Source organism: Artibeus jamaicensis, unplaced genomic scaffold (assembly GCF_021234435.1).
Source record: "Artibeus jamaicensis isolate MK-2021 breed Jamaican fruit bat unplaced genomic scaffold, CSHL_Jam_final contig_729, whole genome shotgun sequence".
Classification (NCBI taxonomy): domain Eukaryota; kingdom Metazoa; phylum Chordata; class Mammalia; order Chiroptera; family Phyllostomidae; genus Artibeus; species Artibeus jamaicensis.
In genome coordinates, this window is record NW_026521939.1 from 6,293,231 (window position 1) to 6,317,513 (window position 24,283).

Sequence of the window (24,283 nt, forward strand, 5' to 3'; positions counted from 1 at the left end):
TAAACTCCATTTGGTGTGTGTTTAGGCTTTTTTAAAAAATAAAGCAAAATTACAGTTGTCAGATTATAATGACATGTCATTCTTGTTTTAAAATATCCCATTCCACAGCAATTCGTGAGTGATACCGCAGTCACCTAATTCTGCTCTTGTTCCTGCAGCCTGGAGTACTTGGGTACTTTGAGTTCAGTGGCTCGCCCCAGCCTCCTGGTTATTTGACCTTTTTCACCTCAGCATTACATTCATTAAAGAAAGGTAAAAATCGTTCATATTAAGACATTAGAACTTTAACAAAAATGTATGTATATTGATATCTTCTTTTGCATGTTATCTTTATGCTTTTTTACATTTTCTTGGTTCCTTTTTTTCGGTATTTATATTAAATAATTATATTGTTTTATGTTCTATTGGTAAACAGAAAACACCGCGCTCTTTCAAATTTAGTCTCTTAAATGTTTAGCTTTTAAAACACAGATTGATTATACAGCCTGCAGTTATGTATTTTTACTTTACATTTTATTATATCATAATCTCTTGTATTCATAGTTATAAGATTTGGTCCAAGTTTTAATGGTTATATTATCAGTTTGGATGCACCATAATTTAGGAGTACATTTTCTTAAGTATTTTTACAAGTATAGACATCTTATTACATTACACTGTAAGCCTACTGCCAGTTTCACTGTTCTTAGCTCTGTGTTTGTTTTTTTTTTACTTTAGCTAAATTGTATATTATTTGAGGTCCTACTTTTTAAATTAAACATTGTGTCCTGCCCATTTTTTCATGTTGTTCCATGTTCTTTCTTTATATCAGTTGTAACATCCTGTCTGTTCTCTGTGGGATACACTTTCATCTGCTGTCTTGTCATCTTTTTTGTTCCAAGCCCCCTCCCCTTCCCTGGACTAGACCCATCGACACTTAACTGGTATCCAGTCTAGCCCTTTTTTCCTTATACTTGGGCCTTTGCACGTGCAAGTCTTTCTGCCTGTAATGTGCCTTCTGCCTCCCTGTCCCCGAGGCCCAGCTCCCCACCTCCCCACCTGTCAGACCCCTATTCATCCCTCAGGATCCCCTCAAATATCGCTTCTGCAATCTCCAATCTCAATTTGGTACCCTTTCATAGCATTTAACATAGTTTGTATTTATGTATGTAGTTATGAGATAATTTACTTAATGTCTGTCTTATTCCCCAGCCTGTGAGATTTTGAAGGTAGGATCATGTGTCTTCAGTTTAGCATTCTTTCTCCAGTGTTTGGTACGTAGCAGGGCCTCAATCACTATATGCCAAGTGAGTAATCGGATTGATGGCTATATCATCTTTCCCCCACTAGATTAGTCACAAATATGTAACCGTCCTTCAATTACTGGGTATTGGATTGCTTTATTATTATTTTTTTTTGGTGTTAGAATATTTTACTGTCAATACATCAAACAGTTATATGACTGGCCATTTTAACATAAATGGTTTTAAGGTTTTATGTGTAGAGAATCTGCTGTATTTGTGTTTTTTGATCAGGGGACATTGGGAGAGGAAATCAAGCTGTCACATAGTATGTCTTCTGACCACTTGAAAGACTTCAAGCTATACAGCTTCAGATGACTAAGAAGACTTAATTTGAATTTTGAAAACAAAATACTACCAACTTAGATAAGCTTAAGGAGCAGATATTTAAAAATCTTAGAAACTAAAACCCTTTGAAGAAGATCTCAACTGAAGAAAAACCTAGAGACATTCACCAAAATGTTGGTGCCATTGAAGTTCTTAGTTGAAGAGGATATTTCAATATCATGGAAAGATGTTTTGTTATCTGGTTACTTTCCGTTATATGCTAATGATACAGCTTAAATTACTTTTTCATTCAGAGGTTTCCAAAATACTGCTTTTCTTTTGAAAAACATCTTCAAGTATGAGATAGTAGCCTTCCTCCTACCCTTTTTCTTCACTTTTTTTTTTTAGAGAGAGAGAGAGGAACATTTGATTTGTTGTTTCGCTTATTTATGGATTGATTCGTTGCTTCTTATATGTTCTCTGACCAGAGATCAAAAGCACAACCTTTGGGGTATGGAGACAATGCTCTGACCAACTGAGCTACTCAGCCAGGGCTTTCCTTTTCTGTTTTTTTAGTCAAAGGAACGTGATACATGGGTAAAAACTATTTAACCTCTTTGGTCAAATCACTAATTTTGACAAATGATTATAGGAGATGTCTTCTTGTAATAAATCTAGTCTGATTTTAAACTTTACTATGTTTTTTCCCTATCTTGTGATTCTAGGTGGGTCTTGTAGAATCCTGTTGCATGTGAATTTAGCAAGAACTGAGATTCATTCTAATTAACCATTTTTCACCTCATTTTTGTGGATAAGTTCCCATTTAAGCTTAAGAACCATTTTTTAGAAGTAAAAGACAAATATGGAATTATTTTTCATAATATGAAGGACTACCTAAAGTAAATCATGCCTGGGCATCTGGGCTTTTTTCCCTCCTTTCTTACCCCTGCCCTGAAGTCAAATGGTATTTTACTTATTATTAATAACAGATGTTCAGTAAGAGAAACATATGCCCACTTCTTGGTACAAGTTGAAGTGGAAATTCTGGGTCATTCTTGTGTTTAGATTGCACAAATTAAGGCCTGAGAAACATCTGACACACTTAACATTGGATTATAGAGACCTTAACTGAAGAACTATTAAGGCTGTTGTGGTAGAAAGCAGATGTTCTGGTTCAACAAGCCACAAGCATTTACAAAATACACGTCTTTCCATTGCCTCCATTATATTTTTAAATTGTCTTAGAAATAGCTAGGGCACTCTGTTACATTTGTTTCTTGAAGTTAGCCAGCCATCAGTTTGTGCATATTTTGAGCAGGTACCACATATGAAACATTATGTGCAGGTTCTGGGGGTGTGCTAAGAGGGGAGTGCATTCCTGCCTTGAAGAATGCAGCAAATGGAGTTGTAAGGTCTGGTTCTGTGGTACTTCATTATTGCCATTCTCTTAAGACTGTTTATCTAATGTTTGATATGTTTGCACATTATAATAAAGGAAATTAGGAAAACTTTACTTATTATCTCAGCACGTAACATTAACTGCTTTCTCTTTTTGTTGTTTTAACTATTTCTTTTTACCTCAGTTACCCATGTCCTTTAACCTGTTGATCTCACTCTTGGAGTTGATTTGTCAGTTTAAGTAGGCCAGCCTTTTAGGTGGTATGGGCAGTAACCATTTGTTATATTTCTGTTTATTATTTTCCAAGCTAGTTTACTTTTGTCATTATTTTGTTTTATAGCAGTTCTGTATTTTCAGGTCATTAAATCTGTGGTTATTTTTCTTTTTCTTTTTTTAAATATATTTTATTGATTATGCCATTACAGTTCTATTCCCCCCCTTCATTCCCCTCCACCCTGTACACCTCCTCCCCCACCATTCCCCCCTTTAGTTTATGACCATGTGTCTCAAGTTCTTTAGATTCTATATTTCCCATACTATTCTTGCCCTCCACCTGTCTATTTTCTACCTACCACCTACGCTACTTATTTTTTGTACCTTCTCCACCTCCTACTCCCCTGTTGCTAACCCTCCATGTGATCTTTATTTCTGTGTTTCTGCTCCTGATCTAGCTGTCCTCTTAGTTGGCTTTTGTTTTAGGTGTGGTTCTTAATAACTGTGAGTTCGCTGTCCTTTCACTGTTCATCTTTTTAATCTTCTTTTTCTTAGATAAGTTTCATATAATGAGAGCTTGGTGATGATGAACTCCTTGAATTTGATCTTATCTGAGAAGCACTTTATCTCCCCTTCCATTCTAAATGAAAGCTTTCCTGGATAGAGCAATCTTGGATGTAGGTCTTTGGATTTCATGACTTGGAATACTTCTTTCCAGCCCCTTCTTGCCTGTAATGTCTCTTGAGAAATCAGCTGACAGTCCTTTGGGAACTCCTTTGTAGGTGACTGTCCTCTTATCTCTTGCTGCTTCTAGGATTCTCTCCTTCATTTTAATCTTGGCTAATGTAATGATGATGTGCCTTGGTGTGTTCCTTCTTGGGTCCAACTTTTTTGGGACTCTCTGAGCTTCCTGGATTTCTTGGAAGTCTATTTCCTTTGCCATCTTGGGGAAATTCTCCTTTATTATTTGTTCAAATAAGTTTTCCACTGGTGGCTGTGCCTTTCCCCCTTCTGGTACCTCTATAATTCGGATGTTGGAACGTTTAAAGATGTCCTGGAGGTTCCTAAGTCTCTCTTCATTTTTCTGAATTCTTGTTTCTTCATATTTTCCTGTTTGGTCATTTTTTTCCTCCTTCTGGTCCACTCCTTTGATTTGAGTCCCAGTTTCCTTTTCATCACTGTTGGTTTCCTGTGCATTTCCCTTCATTTCAGTTAGTTTAGCCTTCATATGTTCCTCTGATTTGTGACTAAAATCAGCCAGTTCTGTGAGCATCCTGATCACCAGTGTTTTGAACTGTGCATCTGAAAGTTTTGCTATTTCTTCATCGCTTAGAGTTATGGGCTCTGGGGCTTTGAGATCTTCTTGAGCCATTTTTGGTCTGTTCATGCCCCTTAAGTATGCGGAGCAGAGCCTTAGATGTTCACCAGGGCGGGGCCGCCCAGGTCGCTGGGTTGTGACACTGTATGTGGGGGCACGGTCAGAGTGGGGGAAATGGCAGCCCCCTTTGCTGCCTCTCACCGCTGGGGCCTGCTCGGTCCCGTCTCACCGCCCACTCCCTCGCTGGTCTACCTGCGCATGAATGCGCGACCACAGTCAACCAGCCGCCCTGCGCTCACTCTTGGGTCTGCCGGTTGCTCACTGGGTCTCTCACTGGGTCTGCCCGTTGCAACCCCATGCCTGGGATCCGCGCGCCCGAGTCCGTCTGACCGAGTTTTCCTGTGCAACCCCGCTCTGCCAGCTGCTGGCTTCGCCCCTCTTACTGGTCAGGCTGAAGAATTTGTTGTTATCAGACTTCCGAAAAGTTCAATTTTCTGTGTTCTGGCTGTGTTTTCTGTTGCTAATATTTTGTTGTCTCTCAACTTGGTTGTGTGAGAAAGCACAGCGTCTCCACCTATGCCTCCATCTTGGCGGAAGTCCCTGATCACCAGTGTTTTGAACTGTGCATCTGAAAGTTTGGCTATTTCTTCATCGCTTAGATTTATCGGCTCTGGGGCTCTGAGTTGTTCTTGAGCCATGTTTTGATCTGTTCGTGACTGTTACATACAAGGAACGGAACCTTAGTTGTTCACCAGGGTGGGGCTACGCAGGTCGCTGGCTTGTGACGCTGCATGTGGGGGTGGGGTCAGAGAGGGACAATGGCAGTCCCCTCTGTTGCTTCCGCCACTGGGGCCTGCATGGTCTGTCTCACCACTTGCTCCTTCACCAGTTTATCTGCATGTGAGTGTGTGACCTCGATCAGCCCTCAGTGGGTCCGCCCGCTACTCCACACCTGGGGTCTGCCCACGGCTGCTGGCGCACCTGGGTCGCGTGCCTGGGTCAGTCTGGTGGATCTTTCTTGTCCGACCGAGCTCTGCTGCTGGCTCTGCCCTCTTACCGGTTTGGCTGAAGGGTTCGTTGTTGTCAGACTTCCATCTAGTTCAGTTTTCTGTGGTTTGCTGTGTTTTTGTTGCTAAAACTTTGTTGTTTTTAAACTTGGTTGTGCAAGAAGGTGCAGTGCCACCACCTACACCTCCATCTTGGCGGAAGTCCTGTGGTTCTTTTTCTTGATCAAACTTTTTTTTCCTAAAAATCTGACCACCAATTAGTTGGCTTCTTTTAAAATTTAAAAATCATTAGCATTTTATGCCACTTGCATTTACTTTGGCTTAAAATATAGAGCACAGTTGATATTTTTCCCCTTCTTATTGGCTAATCAGCACCATTTACAGAATAATGCCTTTTCTTCCCTTCATTTTAATGATGCATGCTTTATTGTAAAATATTTTCTTAATATAATTGGGTGTATTTCTGTTTTTTCTTGGTCTAGATACCTCTTTTCGTATGAGTAAATACAATATTATTTCTTGATTTTAAGTAAAGTCTGGACTCTTCTTCCTCTAGTTCTTGTGTTTTATGTAATGTTCTTTATATCTGTCCATGCACTTGTTTGGATTTTGGTTGGAATTGTAATACATAATTGACTTAGAAGTAATTGACATGTTCATGACATTCAGCTTTCTTTTCTAGGATCAGAGCATGATTATTTATTCAAACTTTCTTTTATTTTTTTATAATAGGTTTTACACATCCCTCATTAATCTTTAAGCATTTCAAAGTGTTGAATGATTAATTGTGGGCCGACAGTCTGTGTTTGTTTCAAGATCCTGAGTAAAACCAGACTTTCAGACTTCACTCTTCCCAGACTGTAAAGCCTGTTCCTAGTTTAACTTTTTTCACTGTTTGATCTTGGCAGACAGGCCATTCCCTCCCCCCTCCCTCTCTCCCTCTCTCTCTTCCTTCCTCTCTCCCTCCTTCCCTTCCTTTCCTCCTTCCCTCCCTCCCTTCCATCTTTCTGCCTAAAGAGAATTGGTAGAGGGGGCAATATTTTTATGTTGCTTACTTGAAATTTTTTATCTTATTACATTATTTGCTGTAAAAATGTGTTCTGGTAAATATTGTTATATTCTGCTGTATTTTAGTGACTTAAAAAAAAAAGAAAATTTGCAATAAACTTGGCACTCTTTTTTCATTCAGCCTACAAAAGAGATGCAGTGCTGTTGAGGGGAAAAGCAGTGACTTGGGAGTTGGCAGTGTCTCGTCCTTACCCTTTGTCTGCCCTTGAAGAGATCTGTAAACTTGAACAAAATATTTGACTTCTGTGTTTGACGCTGTCTATCTGTAAAATTAGAGAAGGTGGAGATAGGGTAAATGCCAGCTTTTACTAGGCCACATCCTATGTGAATTACATTAGGTATGAATAAAATAATAGTCTTAAAGCCTATAGTCTTAAAGCACTTAAAATAAATATTGTACTGTTTTCTTAAAAGCATCTACACTGTCCCACACAATATAAGTATTGTGTGGCTCAGTGGGATGGGTGTTATCCCACAGAGCAGAAGGTTACTAGTTCAGTACCTGGTGGGGCACATGTATGGGTTGCAGGCCAAGCCCCCAGTTGGGGATGTGTGAGAAGTGACCAATTGCTGTTTATCTCGCACATCAATGTCTCTCTTCCTCTCTTTTTCCTTCCCTTCCACTTTCTCTAAAAATAAGTTAAAACCTTTTTTAAAAAAAATCCTTGGGTGAGGATTTTTTAAAAAACATCTACATCAGATATTATATAACTTGACCAACCAGTGGACACAGGTGTTCATCCCCCCTTTTCCTGTAACACTGTGTATCTATCTGCTTCTTTGTACTTCATGGTGTCTTCATTTTACAACTGACCGCATCTGTCTCCCACCAGAATAGATGTTTTTTTCAAATAATATTTATTGAGTGCCTCGAGGCCAAGATTTTGCTTTCTTATTCCTACAGCTATAACACTCTGCTTAATCAATGCTGTAGCTAAAAGGGTGAATGAATGCCTAATAAAGGGCACTTTGCCTTGAAATTGCCTAAATGAGAATGATTTTAGCAGTGGGATGTTAAGTCATTTTGGACCCCCCCCCCCCACACCCACTCTCTTCATGCCCGGCCGTTCGGGTTCCATAGACCAGTGTGTAGATATCACTTAAAACAGGCCTGGAGGAAGCGCCTGCTTGGTCCATTCTTCTTACTCTTTCTTTCCATGGCTTCTCAATGTCTCCTGACACTAAAATTCTAATGAAGTAAATTGAAATTGACATGGTACTTAAGTGTCACCTTGAAAACATACTAAACTTACTAATTAAACATATCATTTCACTCTCTTCTACCACCTTTAGGAATTCCTAAGCTTAGATGCCAGGTGGGCTTGTGGCATCCATTTTCTAAGGAATACTCTTTGCAAACTACTGTTGTCATGAAGTGTTTAAAGAAGAATTTATGAGAGGGAAAAACATAAGCCCCATGTAGGGTTCCTCTACTCCACCAGGTGGCATCTGATGGTGCTGTGTTTCAACTGGCGAAATTTAGTGTATATAAAAAGCACCCTCCTCCATATCCTTATTCATAAGTAAAGCTTTATTGGAGCACTTTTCTGTAAGATTATGAAATTTTATACAACATCAAGAGGACTGAAGGGTAGGATTTTCTTACCCTGTAGGTGACATTATTAACATATTGAAAAAACAAGGCACTGAAATCTTAAGCAGTATTGATGCTGAGCTTAGTTTATTTTCTTGGGTTCTTGGGTCTAACTCTTGGGAGTTTGAACTGGGCATTGGGTTTAACAATTGCCCTTGAATGAAGGAGGCTCTAGGATCACTCGGTTTTCTCAGAGAATCTCATCTGTTGTCACTGCAGGCACTCATAGAGGGAGCTAGTTTTCTATCTGCCTATGTTGCAATGCCCTCCGAGTACTGATTAATGCACATTAGAGTAAATATATTAGGAATTTCATACTTTTTATTCCCACACCTAAAACTGACTTTTTAATATGTTGCTATTATTTTAGAAAGGATGTCATATTTCATAGGAGATGCTTTTATTTCTATTATGACTTACCTCTTAAGCCTTGTAAATGCTGCTAGATTAGAACTAAGGCCCAAAATAGACCTCCTTGCGCTTTAACTTAGGTTCAGAAGTATGACTTACTAATTCAACAAACATTTGAGTATCCACTGTGCAACAGCTATAAAGATTAATAAAACTTGTTTCCCAACATCAATAGTGCCACCAGCTACTGTGGCCAGCAGGTAGGCTTGCCCACAGTGTCAGTGTGGTGACAGGTCAGTGACAGGCTTTGTTGGATCATGGAGGCCAGGTGCCGTAATCAGATGAGGGAAGATTTACTCTGAGGAGATGGTACTAGGAAGTGTGAAGGGTTATGTAGGAGAATGAGGGGCAACCTTCAGGTAAGTGTGTAAAGAACTAGAGAGTAGAAGGTAGAAGGGGTTGGAGAAAGCAAAAAGTGTGTAGGAAGCTCAGAACCATATTTAGTGGTCTTTGTAGATATTTTGATTCCTTGTATCCATGTATCGAAAAATTATACCATATTTATTTTCTAATTGTTTTATGATAGTTTCTACCTCTTAAAAATTGTTGTCTGTGTGTGTGTGTGTTGATCCTGTTTCTTCTAGGTTTTTCTGTTTGTGTTTTGGAGCTGTGATAAGACTCCTAGAGGAAGAACCAAAAACATTAAAAATCTTGAAAAACTCTCAGGGATCACCATCTAGAATACAATCACAAGCTTATAGTGAAACAGCTCAGTGCAGACAAGCCCAGTTATGATCTCTGTTTGATCATTTTTTATGTAAAGTTGAACGTGATAAACTGATACTAGACTGAGCCCTTTCACGAGTCAAGCACTTCACGTGGATGATTCAGTCTTTTTTTTTTTTAATTTATTTATTTTTTATTGATTATGCCATTACATTTGCTCTATTCCCCCCTCCCTTCCCCTCCACCCTGCATCCCTCCCCCACCATTTCCCCCTTTAGTTCATGAACATGTGTCTCAAATTCTTTAGATTCTGTATTTCCCCTACTATTCTTACCCTCCCCCCTATCTATTTTCTATCTACTGTCTATGCTACTTATTTTCTGTACCTTCTCCCCCCTTCCCCTCCTCCCACTCCCCTGTTGCTAACCCTCCATGAGATCTTCATTTCTATGGTTCTGCTCCTGATCTAGCAATCCTCTTACTTTGCTTTTGTTTTAGGTGTGGTTCTTAATAACTGTGAGTTTGCTGTCCTTTCACTGTTCATCTTTTTTATCTTCTTTTTCTTAGGTAAGTCCCTTTAACATTTCATATAATAAGGGCTTGGTGATGATGAACTCCTTGAATTTGGTCTTATCTGAGAAGCACTTTATCTGTCCTTCCATTCTAAATGAAAGTTTTGCTGGGTAGAGCAATCTTGGTTGTAGATCTTTGGTTTTCATGACTTGGAATACCTCTTTCCAGCCCCTTCTTGCCTGTAAGGTCTCTTTTGAGAAATTAGCTGACAGTCTGATGGGAACTCCTTTGTAGGTGACTGTCCCCTTAGCTCTTGCTGCTTCTAGGATTCTCTCCTTCATTTGAATCTTGGCTAATGTAATTATGATGTGCCTTGGTGTGTTCCTTCTTGAGTCCAACTTCTTTGGGACTCTCTGAGCTTCCTGGATTTCTCGGAAGTCTATTTCCTTTGCCATCTTGGGGAAATTCTCCTTTATTATTTGTTCAAATAATTTTTCAACTGGTGGTTGTGCCTTTCCCCCTTCTGGTACCCCTATAATTCGGATGTTGGAACGTTTAAAGATGTCCTGGAGGTTCCTAAGCTTCTCCTCATTTTTCTGAATTCTTATTTCTTCATTCCTTTCTGTTTGATCATTTTTTTCTTCCTTCTGGTCCTCTCCCTTGATTTGAGTCCCAATTTTCTTTCCATTACTATTGGTATCTTTTGTATCACCATTCATTTCCATTAATTTAGCTTCCATATGTTTCTCTAATTTGTGACTAAAATCAACCAGTTCTGTAGGGATCCTTATAACCAGTGTTTTGAACTGTGCATCTGAGAGACTGGCAATTTCTTCATCACTTAGGTCTATCGGTTCTGGGGCTCTGAGTTGTCCTAGAGCCATTTTTGGTCTATTCGTGCTGTTAAGTGAGTGGAGCGAAGCCTTAGTTGTTTACCAGGACGGGGCGACCCAGGTCGCTGGTTTGTGATGCTGTATGTGGGGGCGGGGTCAGAGAGGGAGCAATGGCGTTCCTCTCCGCTAGCCCAGCGCATCCAGTCACTCACACGCCTCGGGCTTGTTTATCCGATCCTAATTGTGCGAGCCTGCTGCACCGCTTGGGTTTCCCTTCTCACTGGTTTCTCCGCATGTAAATGCGCGCCACTGACCGACCCACCGCGCCTCTTCCCTGTGCGCTCCGGCAGCCAGCTCGCTGGCGATCAGCGCCCTCGGTTGCCTGCGCGCACCGCGCACCGCCCCGGGAATTTTTTTCTTGCTAACCTGCTCTGCTGCTGGCCTTGCTCCTCGTACCGGTCCAGCCGAGTATCTAGTTGTCCTTTGGACTCCGTATTGTCGATTTTCCGTGTGGCTTGGTTGTGACTGCTGTTAAAAATAGTTGTTCTTAGATTTGGTTGTGCACAGAGGCGAGGTGGACCCTCCATCTACGTCTCCATCTTGGCGGAAGTCCATAAGTAAAATTTGTGGCCCCAATCACTGGTTGTACTCCTATGTCACTGCGTTGGTTCGCCGCTGCCAAGCCGCGAAAGTGAACCTTCAGGGTGAAACACTACGCCCCATCCTGTGGAAGAGGCAAGATGACAGGGAGCCCCGTATACCTTCCCCAAGGAGTTGGTTCGCTTTTCTCTGATTCAGTCTTCACTGCCACACTTTGCAGTAGGAGCTGTTATCTCAGTGTTATTATCTCAGGTGAGGAAACTAAGGCCCTGAGGAGGGTGCTTATTGACTCAAAGTGACTGGTAGGCAGAATAATTGCTCCTCAAAGATGTCCACATTCTAATCATCAGAACCTGTGAATATGTTATGTTACATGGCAAGGAGGATTTGAGGTTGCAAATGGAATTGGGTTGCTAGTGAGCTGATCTTGAGGAAGGAACTTACGCTGGATTGTCTGAGGGGCCTCAGTGCAATCAGAAGGATGCTTAAAAGTGGAATCAAGAAGCATAGTATAATGTCAAAGTGATGCCGTGTGGGAAGGATTTGGCCGTTATTGGCTTTAAAGACAGATGGAAGCCACAAGCCGAGAAATGCAGGTAGACTGTAGAAGCTAGAAAAGGCGAGGAGATGGATTCTTCCTTGGAGCACTGTTAAGGAATATGCCCAGTTGCCACCTTGGTTTTATTTCAGTGAGGCCCATTGTGGGCTTTTGACCTTCAGAACTGTAAGATAAATTTGCTATTCTTCCTTGGTTAGGTGGCTTGGTAGATTGAAGCATCCCATACACCAAAAGGTTGGGGGTTCAGTCCCTGGTCAGGGTGCATGCAGGAGGCATCCAATTGATGTGTCTCTCTCTCCTTCTTCCTCTCTCTGGAATCAATAAATATATCCTTGGGTGAGGATTAAAAAAATTATGTTCTAAGCTACTAAGTTGGTGGTAATTTGTTAAGAGTAGAAATAACAAACTAAAGTAGTCAGATATCATAAATGAGGAGCTGAGACAGGAGGAGCCCAGGATCAAGTTACTCCATTTACTACTGTAGTCTCCTGGGGTGAGGCAGGTGGCACAATATGCTGATTTCTACCTCTCGGCCTTTGCCTATGATACTGCTTAAATATAGTGCCTTTCTCTAATATCTGCCTTTCTGATTCTCAAGGCCTACCTGAAGTCTTGTGGGATTGATAAATATTGCCTAGCTAGGATGGAGTCTGGCACATTGTGGACATCAAATGGAGATTTCCATACCACTGGTCCCCTTCTTGGAACTTTTACGGCACTATTTGGCTGTGTATCCCACTTAGCAATTATCACTGTTTTCTAATTTTCCCTTGGACTTCAGTGGTCTCTTCTTCCTAAGAAGTTCCCATGGGCAGGGACTGACTTATTTGACAAATCATTTTATCGGCAGATGTCCTGTGTGACCCGGGCCCACTCAGTTACCCCTTCTCACTGAAACAGATGGTTTCAGGTTTCCATCTGTTAAGTTAAGGGAGCCTTGTCCTAGTTGCCTCTAAAGGACACTTCAGCTAGAAAAATGCATTGGCTCTTGGCTTGTTTTTTTAGGCCCGGGAGCTAAGAATAGCTTTTGTATTTGTAAAGAGTTGTTGAGGGGAGGGGACAAGAAAGAACATGTGGTCCGTGCTGGATGCTAAAGAACAGCCTTAAAATGAAGTATAGGAGGGCTTTTTCTAAGCAAATATGTTTCTTTTATGAAGTACTTCATTCCTCCAGGGTGTTAAATAAAGCAATTAATTGAAATACATACAAGGGAAGTATTTGAATTGATCCTTTTAATATTGTGCCTTGGTTAAATGAGAGTGGCTGGTGTGAGGATGTTTAGTTGACTATCATGTTAGTATATGAGCCAGTGTATATTTAGCTCCATAGTTTATATTTTCCTAAGATAATGTATTTGGAACTGGATTTCTCTTTCCCTCTACCATAACTCACAAGAAAAAAAAGAAATCACACCTAAGGAGTTATATGTTTACTTAGGGTTTAGCAGTCCCTTGGCAAGCACCAGAATGTGCATATTGTATCTATGGTGACCAAAGGCCAGATTTTTTTCCTAGATAATTGCTTTGTGCTTTATGTTAAGAATTTTGAAAATATACACATCTCAAAGTTACATTTCTAGGGAAAAATGCAAGTAATAGCTATAGTTTATACATTAAAAAACATTTTGATAATCTGTTACATTTCTTTCAAGGCTTTTTATTTTGGTGAATGTCTTTACCATTGAAGTTGTGTGAGTCATTATCCAGTGAATGAGTCACTATGTAAGTGCTAAGTAACATTGGAGAGGTTGTTGATACCTGTTTTATATAATCCTATCATTTCCTTTCTTGTCCAAAACCTTGGAAAGAAGAGTGAGAAAGCAGAAGTTAATAAAATAGCAGCGTATAGAGTAAAATGAGGACCATTTCCAGGATGAAGGGTACATTACAGGTTTGCCTTTTGGAATGTCACTAATTCCCAGAGTAAAAAAGTGAGAGAAATTCTCCCAGGGAGTATATGACTTCCTGGCTGTGCTGATTAAAAGCCATGTGATGTAATCCACTGGTATTTAGCTTTGAAGTATATCATGATTTATTTGTTAGCAATTATATTTATGAGGATTTTTCTTCACCTGATATTTCATTTTGTTCCAATGATCCCAGAGAGATTCCCTCACACAGAAGTCTTCTGGAGAGCAGATAGGCCAATCCTGAGTAAAAATTTCCATGTTGTTCGCTTGGGCATTCTCTTTCTTTTTTCATTGTGTCCTCAGGTACCTTACTTTGTTGTATAGCAAATGCAGCTTACTGCAGAACTCTGAGAGAGAGTATTTCAAAAGCTCAGCACTTTATATCTAGAGTCACCAGGTCTGGAGTCCCACCTTTTTCTTTCTGAGGGAGTGAGGGACATGTTCTTAAAAACTAATCATTCTCTGCTGTTAGAGGAGTTTTCTTACCCAAAATTCAAGAAATATTGTTCTCTGTATTGTGAGATAATTGCCCATTGTTTAGACTTACTGGCTTTATTATCTTAGCCTAATTTTCTTCCTGAATTAAATGAATACTTTCTCATCATTGCCACCTTTGCACAGTCCAATAGAACTATAATAAATATAGTATGAACCATGGAGGTATTTAACATTTTCCTGGTGGTTACATTAAAATTTGAGAAGAAATAGGCAAAATTAGTTTTTGCCTAATAATATTTTTACTTAACCCATGTATCCAAATTATTATCATTTCAACATGTATTGGTATGAAAACTATTGGGTTATTTTATATTCTTTTTTTTTCAACCAAATCTTTTATATTTTCATACTAAACAACACATCTCAATTTAGATGCTAAATTTTCATGGGAAATATTGGATCTGTATTTAGATTCAATAACATTTACAGTTGAAAAAGTGATTTACGTAACCAAGTTGTTTTAAACATACTTAAACATTTCCAATGACTGTGCCAAACATCACTTTAAATTTTAATTAATTAAAATCAAATAAAGCTAAAAATTTATTCCCCCAGTTGCTCATATTTCAAGTGCTCACAAGCCACGTTTAGCTGTGGACAGAGGCTTTATTATCCCAGTATCCAGGGAAAAGCGATTTTTTCATAAGATACTGCAGTCTCCTGCAGGTACATTCTTGTGTTAGCGTATTAGAGTGTGCTCCTGGTAGTCTGTAACTTGGTCATTGTGAGTCCTGTAGCTTTGTTTCTGGTGGGGCCCTTTATTGTTAATTTAATTTTTTTTTAAGATTTTATTTATTTTTAGAGAAAGAGGAAGGGGGGAAGAAAGAGGAAGAGAAACATCAATGTGTGGTTGCCTCTTGCATGCCTCCAACTGCAGATCTGGCCTGCAACCCAGGCACGTGCCCTGACTGGGAATCGCACTGGTGACTCTTTGGTTTGCAGGCTGGCACTCAATCCACTGAGTCACACTAGACAGGGCAATATTGTTAATTTTAAAAGCACAATTAAAAATGTATTTTCTTTCCTAACAGAAGAAACTCTTTTTCTTATTTCTGGACTATTTGGGAATTTCAATATCTTACCTCACCGAGGTAGTTCTTGCCTCAGAATGTGTGTGCTTTACCCAAACACTAAACTGAAGTGTTAATATTAAAAATTGAATTTAAGGCAAATAGTTTTAAGTAAAATAAAGTAGTCTGATATTAACACGTTATACAAAAGGTCAAAAACAGAAATCCTTGATGCAAACCAGAGAGATCACAAGTGAGCCAGGTGAATCTGAGTGAAAACCAGATGGAATTTCAGCTCCAGGTAAATGGTGACAGTGGAATATGAAAGGCGCAAGAAGGTCAATGGAAGTTCTACTTAGAGGAATATGGGAAGAGAGATGGAACATTCTTTTATTGGCAGAGAACCCCAACCTCATAAAAGATAGCAAGGAGTAAACCTGTGTGAATGCCAAAGTAAAGATGATTTAATGCCTCAAAGCAAGGCCATTTGTTACTCAAAGCACACAAACAGTGAATTGGCATGGGTAGTGTTGGTTCCCCATATCCCCAGGATGTGATGCAGTGGACCTACATGGTGGCTGTGTGGGAAGTGGGTTACCTTGTAGTTCAGGGACATGGGGCCAGTGGCAAGTGGCAGGCAAGTCAGTCTTCATGCTGTGGTCACCTTGACCTACTTATTGCTTGTATGACCAGCTGCAGATACTGCTCAGTAACTACTACTTTTACCCAGATGTTCTTTCAAGACCTTGTTACACTTGCAGTGGTCTTTCTGACACCTTTCACTGGATGTTTAATAGAGGCTAAATCAGCCAGCTACCTGGCTGAGTTTATTGAGATTTTTGTTTTATAATTTTTGATTATTTGAATAGGGTCATGCCATTGCTGGACCGTTTTGTGGGGTAGGGGGAAGCATTATTCTGAATTTATTTATTTATAATTTTAAAATATTTTATTTATTTTTTTTTCAAGAGAGGGGAAGGGAAGGAGAAAGAGTGGGAGAGAAATATCAATGTATGGTTGCCTCTCATGTGTCCGCTGCCAGGAACTGGCCTGCAACCCAGGCATGTGCCCTGACTGGGAATCGAACCGCGATACTCTGGTTCGCAGGCCCGCGCTCAATCCACTGAGCTACGCCAGCCAGGGCCTATGAATTTATTTTTAATCAACACATTCAGAGTCTTTAATTAAAATAGTGAAGCTTCATTACTTTTAGGACAAAATTATTCAGTTTTACAAATGACAAAGACCCCTATTGTAGAAAGCCATGGAGCCCGGCCTAACAGAGTATGTTCTGGAAATGAGAAGTGTTATTTTCTTGTGCCATTCTTACATTGTAAACTTCCTTTGCTAATTCAGTTACTCCTTGTACACAGGAATGGCAAATTTAAGCTGCTTTTCCAGCAATATTTCCACTATGCAGGGACTTAAATAGATGTGTAATTTTTATAAATTTCTCTATGTGCGAAAAATAAAGGTTTGAAATTCTAATATGTTTGGGCATGATAGAATCTGTTCTATTCAGGCAGGCTCTCCATTCTTACTAATTAAACAGGCTTTTGAATAGCCCCTTTCACCCTTTCGGTCAAATTGTCGGTTCTTATTCTTCTGATCCAATAGATCATGTTGGTGACTTTGGCAGACTATCAATGAATTTTCTTCCTGGCTGTTCTTCCTTTTCTTCTTTTTTTGGCTATGGCTGTCCACCAAGATTCATTCCCCCTCCTAGAAAGCATTGTCTATTGGTTCTACCAATATAGTTGTTTTTTGTTTTTGTTTTTTAAGATTTTTGTTTGTTTATCTTTAGAGGGGAAGGGAAGGAGAGAGGGAGAGCTATATCAATGTATGGTTGCCTCTCATGCGTCCCCTGCTGGGAACTGGCCTGCAGCCCTTTGGTTCGCAGGCCTGCACTTAGTCCACTGAGCTACACCAGCCAGGGCCCAATATACTCTCTTATGTCCTGCTTTTTCTTCTGATAGCTTTGGGATCTGAACTTTTATGTTAGGTCATTTTTTTAATTTAAAATTTTGAATTAATTTCATACTTGCAGAAAAATCATCTAAATAAAACAGTTCCCTAATTCCCTACCTTCTCCTAACTTCCCCCAGTATGAACATGTTATATAGCCATTTGTCAAAACCAAAAAAATTAACATTGGTACAGTATTATTAACTAAACTGTAGACCTTATTTGAATTTTGCCAGTGTTTTCACTATCTTTTTTTGTGTGGGCCTGGATCCAGTCTGGGATCCCGCATCACATTTAATTATTTTTTTTCTCTACTCTCCTCCAACCTGTGACAATTCTGCAATCGTTCCTTGTCTTTTATGACCTTGATACTTTTGAAGAATAGTGGTCATTGCTTAATCTATTGTTAAAATCGTTTCAGCTTTGACCTTTAGGAGCATCTTGGAATGGTTCCCGTTGTCCTTTGAACAAGCCCTCTTACTTCTACGAGCACTTTACTTCTGACACCACAAGATGCTTTAGGCTCATCTTATACTTTCCTTGCCCCAGCTCTGGAATCAGCCTCTTTTTTCAAGGAGCCCTGGTTTCTTTTATTGAAGAATAGTATTTAGAAATCAAGATCTGCTGCTAGGTGTGCTCTTTGGTATCAGGTGTCTTTATTTCTAGGCCCTCTCAACAGATTGAGCTAAGATATACATTGCGAAGTTCTGTCCAGAAGGCATCTAGCCATGAAATATGAAAAATAGAGACATTTACTGAAGAATATACAAGATACAAGAAACATTGTACATAGGACAGTGATGCCTCAGTGCTCTTCACAGCAGCACTTAGGTACCTCACACAGTTTTCCCAATTGCCATCGGCTGCCCTGTCATATTTTCCTGAATCTAATCAACAGTCTGAAATTTTTTTCCTTTCCAAGGTGATTTTAGTTTTGGGAAAAGTCAGAAGTCACAGCACACCAAATCTGGACTGTAGGGGTCTGAGTCACATGGGTGATTTGATGTTTCACCAAAAAACTGCACAAGATGTGATGCGTGAGAGGGCACATTGATGTGATAAAGCTGCCAGTCACTCGTTGCCCACAGCTCTAGCCTTCTGAATCATTGGAATGGTTTCTGTGGAGGAATGTTCCAGCTTAATGGCAATTTGTTGCAGATTCATTGCTGTACTTGCATAGTCATTTTGAAGCAATGGCCACACAGTACACATGCTCACTCAGTGGTGTCTACCGCCCCCACTGACTAGTACAGTTAAGTTATCAATGTTCACCCATGTTGCATATTCCAGTCCACTCTTTTTAGCTGCCAGGTTATATCAATGTGATGCAAACTATTCTTGTTATATTAACAGTGGCTGGATTTTCCTGGACAGACCTCACATTTTTAACTATGCATATTCATATATCTGTAGTTCTAATGTGTGTGTGTTAAAAGCCATAAGTTTATACTGATTCCCTCTGGTTCCAATCCAACACCACAGGGTTCATTTTAGGGGTCTCCCCTTAATATATAACTTCTTTCTCTTCACCCCGAGAATCTTGGCTCTCATTGTCTTTAGTTTTACAGTATCTAGTTAAGATACTATTTCCAGTTACTCAGTTTTTAAAAATATATATTTTATTGATTATGCTATTACAGTTGTCCCATTGTCCCCCCTTCACTCCCCTTCACCCTTCATGCCCTCTCCCACCCACATTCCCCCAGTTTAGTTCATGTTCATGGGTCATACATATGAACTTTTTGGCTTCTACATTTCCTATACTATTCTTACCCTCTATTTTCTGCTCACCATCTATGCTACTTATTCCCTGTACCTTTTCCCCCTCTCACTCCCCTGTTGATAACCCTCCATGTGATCTCCATTTCTGTCTTTCTGTTCCTGTTCTAGTTGTTTGCTTAGTTTGTTGTTTTAGGTGTGGTTGTTAATGACTGAGTTTGCTGTCCTTATTTTTTATCTTCTTTTTCTTAGATAAATTCCTTTAACATTCAATAAGGGCTTGGTGATGATGAACTCCTTGAACTTGACCTTATCTAAGAAGCACTTTATCTGCCCTTCCATTCTAAATGAAAGCTTTGCTGGATAGAGCACTCTTGGATGTAGGTCCTTGCCTTTCATGACTTGGAATACTTCTTTTCAGCCCCTTCTTGCCTGTAAGGTTTCTTTTCAGAAATCAGCTCACAGTCTGATGGCCACCTTGGTGTGTTCCTTCTTGGGTGCAACAACTTTGGGACTCTCTGAGCTTCCTGGACTTCCTGGAAGTCTATTTCCTTTGCCACATTGGGGAAATTCTTCATTATTTGTCCAAATAAGTTTTCCACTTGTTGCACTTCCTTTTCTTCTGGCACCCCTATAATTCGGATGTTGGAACATTTAAAGATGGCTTAGATGTTCCTAAGCCTCTCCTCGCTTTTTTTTCTTTTTTTCATTTTTTTGAATTCTTGTTTCTTCATTCTTTTCTGATTGGATGTTTCTTTCTTCCATCTGGTCCATACCATTGATTTGAATCCCAGTTTTCCTCTCATCACTATTGGTTCCCTGTACATTTTCCTTTATTTCACTTAGTGCAGCCTTCATTTTTTCATCTAATTTACAACCAAATTCAACCAATTCTGTGAACATCCTGATTACTAGTGTTTTGAACTGTGTATCTGATAGGTTGACTATCTCTTCGTTGCTTAGTTCTGTGTTTTCTGGAGCTTTGCTTTCTGTTCTTTCCTTTGGGTCATTTTTTTTTTTTTTGTCTTGATGCGCCTGTTATGTAGTGCGGGGTGGAGTCTTAGGTGTTCACCCAGGTGCGGTTAACCCACGTCCCTGTGTTGTGATGCTGTATGTGGTGAAGGGGTTCGAGAGGGAGCAATGGTACTTGTTCCACTCTGCCAGATTTCAGTCACTTCTCCCACTTCTCACAATCAAATTGGGCCCTTCTGGTGCTGATTCCCAGGTGAGTGGACTTGTATATGTTCTAGGACCCTGTGGGTCTCTCCAAGGAACTCTCCTGTGAGGCTGGGAGTTTCTCCCACTGCCGCAACCCCCACTGGTGTTTTCAGCCAGTGGTTTGAGGCTTTATTTCCCCGTGCTGCGGCCCTGGGTTGCGCAGTCCATCCTGCTCCCCAGTTGTTTCTCCCAGTTGGTCTGTCTGTGTGTGAATGTGGGACTGCCCAGTCTGCAGTCCACTGCCTTGCTGGTCTGCCTGCTGCTGCCTTGCTGGCCAGCTGCAGCCTTGCCCACCCTGCTCCACAATTCACTGCCTCACTAGGTCTTCCAAGTGCCGCCTTGCCCATCCCAGTCCTCCAGCCACTGCCTTGCTGCTAGTCCTCTCTGTGTGCCTGTCTCTGCCCCTCCTACTGGTCTGGATGAATGTGTCTTTAATTCCTTGGTTGTCAGACTTCCATATAGTTCGGTTTTCTGTCAGTTCTGGTTGTATTTTGTTTTTAAATTGTTGTCCTTCTTTTGGTTGTGAGAGGAGGCACAGTATGTCTGTCTATGCCTCCATCTTGGCTGGAAGTCCCAGTTACTCAGTTTTTTATCACCAGGCCTTTCCCTCTTCATTGTCTGTGGTATGTTTGTGATACAGTTAGGTGTAATTTCTAGTGTTTGTATTCTGCATTAGGGCCCCCACATCTGGGCTGGTTTAATGATTTGTTTAGTTTTTGAGCATGTAAAGGGTGTGAAACAAGATTCTGATACCAAAAAGTCTACTTGGAGGAGGCTTGGGGCCACCCCAAACATGGCTTGGGCCATGTTTGCCAGTTTCCATTCTTCCGTCTTTGCCCTCCTTTGCCACCATCCTGTAAGCAACCTATCTCTGTAGTTTCTGGTTTATTCTTCCTGTTTCTTTGGGTTTGTGCCATTTTAAACTCATCAGGTTTGTATTAAGCATTGTAGAGCATGGTATTAGGGACACAGTCACTTCTTTATCCTCAGTAACACCCCTCTGAGAGAAAGAGGGTGCCACTGCTAGAAGGTGAGGCTCATGTGCATAAGCCAGAAACTTCCTGTGTTTAGTTCATTAATATTATATTTTAGCTACTTGGGTATAACTTGGTATCATTTAAAGTTTAACTGATATTTTATTTCATGTTTGCTAATAAAGCAGAAGATGGGTAGGAAAAGAATGTAACTTTTCCTATACCATCTTATCCACCCTCTCTTAGCAGTAAAGATTTAAGTCCATTTGTAATCACACAAGTATTAGATTGAATGTATTCCTTGGGGTGAGAAAGCTTAACACATAAGGGTGAAGTCCTTTGTGATTTCCATTCCCCAACACAAAACTACTTTTATTATCCTTTGAGGTATTTTTACATTTCTAAATGTATGTGCCAGAAGGAAAAAAAACATTGTTCTGTGAGTGTGAGTTTTTAAATTTCTTTTTAAAATAAATGGTATACTTTATCTTTCCTTAGTTTGCTTTTTCACTCTCATATGTCTTTAAAATCTATTCATGTTTTTAAATAGCCCTGCCAGTGGGGCAGCCATTGTTTTTACCATCTGCAGAGTATTTCTTGGTGGCTTTCCTCACCTGTGACTCTTAGTGCACATGGGGATGCTAAGGAGTGCAATTGTGGGGCTACGGGCTGTGTCCGTGTGTCACTGTGATCAGTACAGCATGTGTCACTGCTTTTCCTAGTGGCTGCCATTTTACCTTTTCTACCAGCATTTTATCAGAGTACTCATTTCTTTTTTGGTCATCAATACTTGATACTTACTGTCTCAAATTTTGGACAGTCTGAGGGTAAAAGTGATGCTTTGTTTTAATTTTATTTCCTTTGAAATAGTGAGGTTGAATATGTTTTTATGTAATTATTAGCGATTAACATTTTCTGTGACTTGTCCATTTTAACCGCTTTTCCTTTTTCTTTCTAATTTGTATGAGTTATTTGTATGAACTAGATTCATTCATTTATTATCTCTTATAATATGCCCAAGCACTGCTGTAGATGTTGAGGTAACAGCAATAAACCAGGTTTCTCATTCCACAGAACTTAAGAGGAAGTTGGACCAAAGAAAATCTAAATAAGTCAAAAATTATGTAGATGTTAGTAAGTGCTATTAAAAAAACAGGGTAATGATAGAGAGAACACCTGAGTGGGGTAGTAGCCCCAGTTTTTCCTTACAGACCTTACCCTCTGAGTATTTGCCCTGAGCTAGGGTGGTCAGGGAAGGTGTCTCAAAGAAGGTAGGGTCAGAACTGAAATCTGAATGATAAGGAGCTAGCCATGGAAGTGTCCAGACAGAGAGAGAACAGCATATGCCTGGGTTCCAAGGTGGGGAATGAGATAGGATCAGCACAGATGGACAGAAACAGTGCAGGTGATTGATTATCAGAGATGCTACTCAGGAGTAGGCTTGAGGTCTGTATCACGAAGAGGTTTCTTCAGCTCCTCTTCCTTCCCTGGCTAGGCTAGGAGACCTTAAAGAGCTTTGCTCTGGGGAATTTGTGCATCAAGACTTGATCATTGGGTTTTGTGGTTGTTTTAAGGCATAGGCCTTTTCTTTAATAAAGGAAAATTTTCTGTTTCAGATTACCTAGGAACAATACGATTTGGGGTTATCACAAATAAACATCTTGCGAAACTGGTATCCTTAGTACACTCTGGAAGTGTGTATTTACATAGACATTTCAACACATCACTTGTAAGTATTTTGAAATCACGTTTATATTAGTGCAGTGGTTCTTAACCTTGTTTAGGTCATAGACTTCTTTGAGAATTAGATAAAATCTATGGACACTCTTCCTAGGAAAGTGCTCATGATTTTATATGCAGACTGAGAGTTCTTACAATCCCACTCCAGAGCCCATGCCCCTGGTTAAGAACCATGCATTAGAGGGATCCTGAATTTAACATCTAGAAATTCTTGTTTATATTCTTAGGTTTGGGGATAGCCTTGTTAGTTTTCCTTCTTGGATGAAATTGCAGAATTACTTTGTTGGAGGATTGTTACTCTGGGCTCATGGTCTCAAAATTTAAGCTTCCACTGGGCAATGTTCTTCGTTCCTTGGTTCCATTTATCAAGAGTAGCCATATGACATGCTTTTCTCTTCAGCTGATATAATGGATTTTGAAGTTCTTGTCAAGTCACAGTGAGAAGTTGATGGCTTCTCATCCCAGAGAGACTTGGTTTTCCATTGTAGTCTTTGTTCCTTGATTTCATTTGCTTTTGGTGGACCAGCCTGAGCTCAGCTATTTCTGAACTTTTGACCCATATTCTGCTAGTCTTGTGCTTCCACTCTGTTTATTGCTACTTCCTGAGTCCCATCACTGAGGGTTTATTTCTCCGAAGTGGTTTTTATCTCTAGCTTCATTGACAGTAAAAGTGAGGGTAACGGTTGAGGGAAAACCAGTATCCCCATACCCAGGGGCTCCAGCCCTTTTAATCTGTGCTCTCATTGGCTCAGCACACAAGTCTTGTGCCTTGTAGGTACAGTTACGTGTTCTCCAGGGACACCACCTTGGCTGCCATTCACACTGGCTTCTGCGTATTTCTGGTAGACTAGATGTTGTGCTTTACTTCTTATAGTTTATATTCCAAAAATCAAATGTATTTTTGTGTTTCCCCCCCAAAAATGTTTATTACAATGTTTATTATTTGAGTGTGTTACTTCAAACTCCCATCGTCTCACTTTGAAAATCACTGCTGTGACTGTCTCTCTGCTGCCCACCCATTCTCCTTGTGCCCCTCAGCTGCTTCCACCTTCATCTGCTTTGCTGTCTGTCATTTTCCTTCATCCTTCTTTCATAACATGCTATATAACCAACACATGTAATATTTGTAGTAAAGAGTGCTGAGGAAGAAATTAAAATAAATGGGAAAAAGATAGGACTGTGAGAATGATACTGAACAATATATTGGGTTTACTGCATCAATTCCATAGTTTTTAAGGTTGGTTGGTTGATGTAGCAGTGGAATTCCTTTTGTCAAATGGAAAATTATTGGGATACTAGTACTTAAAAATATATAAAAACGATGGACATCTTTGTTATGAGGCAGTTTAAATCTCTGTGTTGGGGTGGGGTGGGGCATGAAACATCTCATTTTGTGGAACCCTTCAAAGCACTTTTGTGGGAGTTTTGTTTCCAACCCAGTGATTTATATCAATGAAATTTCAAAAATGATTTTATATTGATACACTTTGGTTGTTATAGAAAAACAAAGCAAAAAATTCAA

At 40.0% G+C, this 24,283-nt stretch overlaps 1 protein-coding gene across 3 annotated transcripts in view; it reads left to right on the plus strand.

The window, feature by feature from the left end:
• The window catches only part of TXNDC11 (thioredoxin domain containing 11), a 64,254-nt gene that overhangs the window by 20,383 nt on the left and 19,588 nt on the right, over positions 1-24,283 (plus strand). For 2 of the 3 annotated variants that reach the window (XM_037151218.2, XM_037151219.2), the window contains 2 exons: positions 159-252; positions 22,638-22,750. In XM_037151218.2, the coding sequence (XP_037007113.2) occupies positions 159-252; positions 22,638-22,750 (207 nt within the window). Of the gene's footprint in view, positions 1-158; positions 253-22,637; positions 22,751-24,283 lie in introns of those variants that run through there. The other variant, XM_053672119.1, reaches the window with a different exon arrangement.